The 3,149-nt window shown below is 51.0% G+C and overlaps 1 protein-coding gene across 1 annotated transcript in view; it reads left to right on the top strand.

Annotated features, from left to right (window-relative positions):
* Window positions 1-3,149, top strand: part of LOC103918180 (unconventional myosin-X-like) — a 97,831-nt gene that overhangs the window by 61,464 nt on the left and 33,218 nt on the right. Inside the window, exon 23 of the mRNA XM_009325441.1 lies at window positions 134-240. Coding sequence (XP_009323716.1) covers window positions 134-240 — 107 coding nt within the window. The remainder of the gene's footprint in view (window positions 1-133; window positions 241-3,149) is intronic.

Consider the following 3,149-nt stretch of genomic DNA (forward strand, 5'->3'; position numbering starts at 1 on the left):
AGCAGCGGCCGCGGGCGCCCGGACACAGAGCGCGCTCTGCGCTGGTCAGCCGGGGATGAAATCTCCCGGCTCTCCCGGGGACTGACTTCTTTCCTCTCTTTGTGTTTATTGAAACTCCTCCCCGTGGCGTCAGGTTTTCCTGAAGGAAGCTCTTGAGCAGAAGCTGGAGAAGGATCGGGAAGAGGAGTTGAGGAAAGCAGCGATAGTCATCCGGGCCCACGTCTTGGGCTACATGGCAAGGTCAGTGCTGGGGGCTGCCCCACCGTCCCTGTGCTCGCGTGCCTGGGTTGCCCCGACCCCCTGCTTTGCTCTCTAGTCCCCTCGCATCCCTCCCTTCTTCCCCTCCTGTATTCTAAGGGAGAGCTGCAGCATCTGCCCTCCCTGCCGGCATCAGTTCTGCTGAAACCTTTCTGCACCTTTGCCACCTCTTCTTCAATTCTGTGCACGCTTGCACCCTCCCTCAATGCTGGTCAGCAGGCTTCTGCAGGGACCTCTGTACCCATTGCTTGCCTCCGATGACACCTTTTCCTTGCCTTCAGGGCTCTCCTGGCTGGGCCCCGCTTATGCTTTGGGTCCCCTCCTTTTCCTTATGCCTGTCAACTCTGTTTTCTGCTCCCCCTGCAAATTGCTTCTTCCTCACTTGCAGCTCTGCCTTTGCTCACCCTCTTTCCTCGCCCTGCCTGTTTGCCTCGTGATCTCCCTCTCCTTTTAATTAACTCTTCAGAATTGGTTTTTGGCCAGCTTTGCACCAGTAATCTCTTGCCGCTCCCTCTTGCACCTGACCAGGGGAGGGTTGGGAGAACCAACTGCAGACAAACTGCCCCTCCTCTGCCCCTCACAGTCAGTGTAACAGCTGACTCCTTAATAGCTGTGGCATGCACGCTTAATCCCAGTAAGATGCTCTTTCCTGGCTGGTCTCTGCTCCAGACACCTGTCAGTCAGGGGTGTGAGGAGGTGAAATCCCTGGCCAGCAGAGCTGTTCCAGCAGGCACTTTTCTTAGAGCTCTAGTTACACCAGGTAGCTCATTTTGCATTGGGAAATGTGTGCAAGGGTTGTACCCTGCCTTGCCAATGTGGAATATCAGCAAAATACGCATTTGGTCTCGGGGGGCTTTTATTCATTTATTTATTTCCCTCTAGGAAGACAAATGAGCCAGCTCTATTGTTTGTACATGAGATTGCAAATTCTTTGTGTCAGGGCCTCTGCTCTATTTTACTTTGTGTCTAGCATTTGGAGAGAGGGGTAGGGATTAGCACAGGAAAATTGATTTTTCTGGGAAACATCACTGCAGGCAAACTGGATTACTGCTTTTCTGAGTTCCTGGGAAGATAGCTGCTGCCCTGCAGGGCTGTGATGGAGACAGTGTTGCAGCAGTGTTCCTCTTGGCTAGAAATCTTGTGGTCCTCCAGTCTCCACAGATCTGAATTCCTCATCCCACATGTTGCTCTTCTGAGTCTCATCTTTAAGAACAAGCTGTGCTTCTGCAGCCAGAGTAGAAATCCTCACAAGCAGCTGGAGGTAACTGGACTTTGCAGGGGAGGAGGGCAGGGAGTGAGGAAAGAGCCAGGGAGGGAGACTGGAAAACTTTTCTGTGAAGAGTTTCCAGTTGCACTGCACCTGTACTGGAGAAGGTCCAGCAAGAGGGAGGTCATCTGGGCAAGTGGTGAATGGTCTGTGCAGAGTTGGGCAGAGGTCAGGAGTACCAGTGTGCGCTGCCTTAAGCTCGATACCATTTCTGTTGGTTTTGCAAGGACAAGTGTATTTAAATTAATTTGGTCTCATGCAAAGTAGGTTGGCGAAGAAGGGTGCGTATGCCACAGGAAGGATTTTACAGGCTTCTCCCCCTTTGTGAACTTGTTCTGTGAGCCTGGAGGAACCAGTCCTAAGGGTGAGAACATTTTCTTTGCTCTCATTCCCTGCAGCCTAGGATCTCTGACTGATCACTAAAATGTGAGACAAGAAAATCAAGTCCATTCAAATGACCCCATTTTTCGTAGCTAATCTGTGGAACTCTGAGCTCCAGGTAACAGCTTCACCAGCTAAAATATGCATAACTGTTCCCAGGCTTGCAGGATCCATGTACAAATTTGGCTGTGTCCCTGGATTCTGCAGGACCTTATTGCTCAGGGGAAAAGACAGTAGGAAATTATTCCATAGCCCTGTGTTCTCTAGTCCTTGGAGGCATAACTGCTAACTACAGCTCATCGACAGAATAATTAACTAAATTCCAAATGCAGCATTGGAGCCTTGCAGCCACCCCACCTTCTCTTGTGATACATGGTCAGGATGTCTCCCAACTCCTCGGCATGGGCTGCAGGTTGAATTTCTTTGGCCAGTGCAAGAGGGTGAGTGGAAGGCTGAACAAGGGGAATGAAATTCACAGCCTGTGTGCAGCAATTCCAGCTGAAGGGCGTCTGCAAGCTTGGCTGTGGTCATGAGGAATGAGGGGGCACTTCAGCCTGGCAGATTAGCAGGCAGAGCCGGCCTGTAGCTGGGCAGGGCTTGGCACATGTTGCACTTGAGAGAGTTTCTGGCAGATGCATTTTGTAAAAGTCAGAGTGCCCTTTTTGATGCACTTATATCTGCCTTGGCAGAGGGTGCGTGTGCAGCTGTTCACACCCCGTGTGCAGGGCACAGGGAGGACAGAGGGAGCAGGGGTGAGGGGATTGCAGCCCAGGAGCAATTATTTAAAACCTCCCACTTCTTATCACCTCTTCCCTTTCCTCTTCTTTTCTCTGTGCTTCCTCCCTTTGACTTAATACTTACGGAGAAGAGCGTGACCTCTGCACACTACTGGTATTAGCATCACTCTCCTGATTTTCTTCACTAGGCTGACGTATCTGATGTGCAGGGTGGTGGCAAGCTGTCAGCATGGGTCCCTGTGGCCATTTGAAGGGGATTTGATTGCCAGGAAGGGGATTTTGAGGTGTGCCTTTTCCTCAGGGGGTCGCAGAAGGTCTGTGGGAAGGATCTGTGAGCATACTGTGCTATTTCCAGCGTGCTTTCTAGGAGTGTAAGACCTCACAGGATTACTGTAGCCTGCTGGCCCAAGATCCTGTGTAACAGTCCCATAGAATTTCCCTCTGCAAATTCTGGTTTGGAGTAAAGAAGGTTTTGATTTGAATAGTACCAATGATCATTTCCCTAC

The sequence above is a fragment of the Pygoscelis adeliae genome, unplaced genomic scaffold (genome assembly GCF_000699105.1).
Source record: "Pygoscelis adeliae isolate BGI_AS28 unplaced genomic scaffold, ASM69910v1 Scaffold106, whole genome shotgun sequence".
Classification (NCBI taxonomy): Eukaryota; Metazoa; Chordata; class Aves; order Sphenisciformes; family Spheniscidae; genus Pygoscelis; species Pygoscelis adeliae.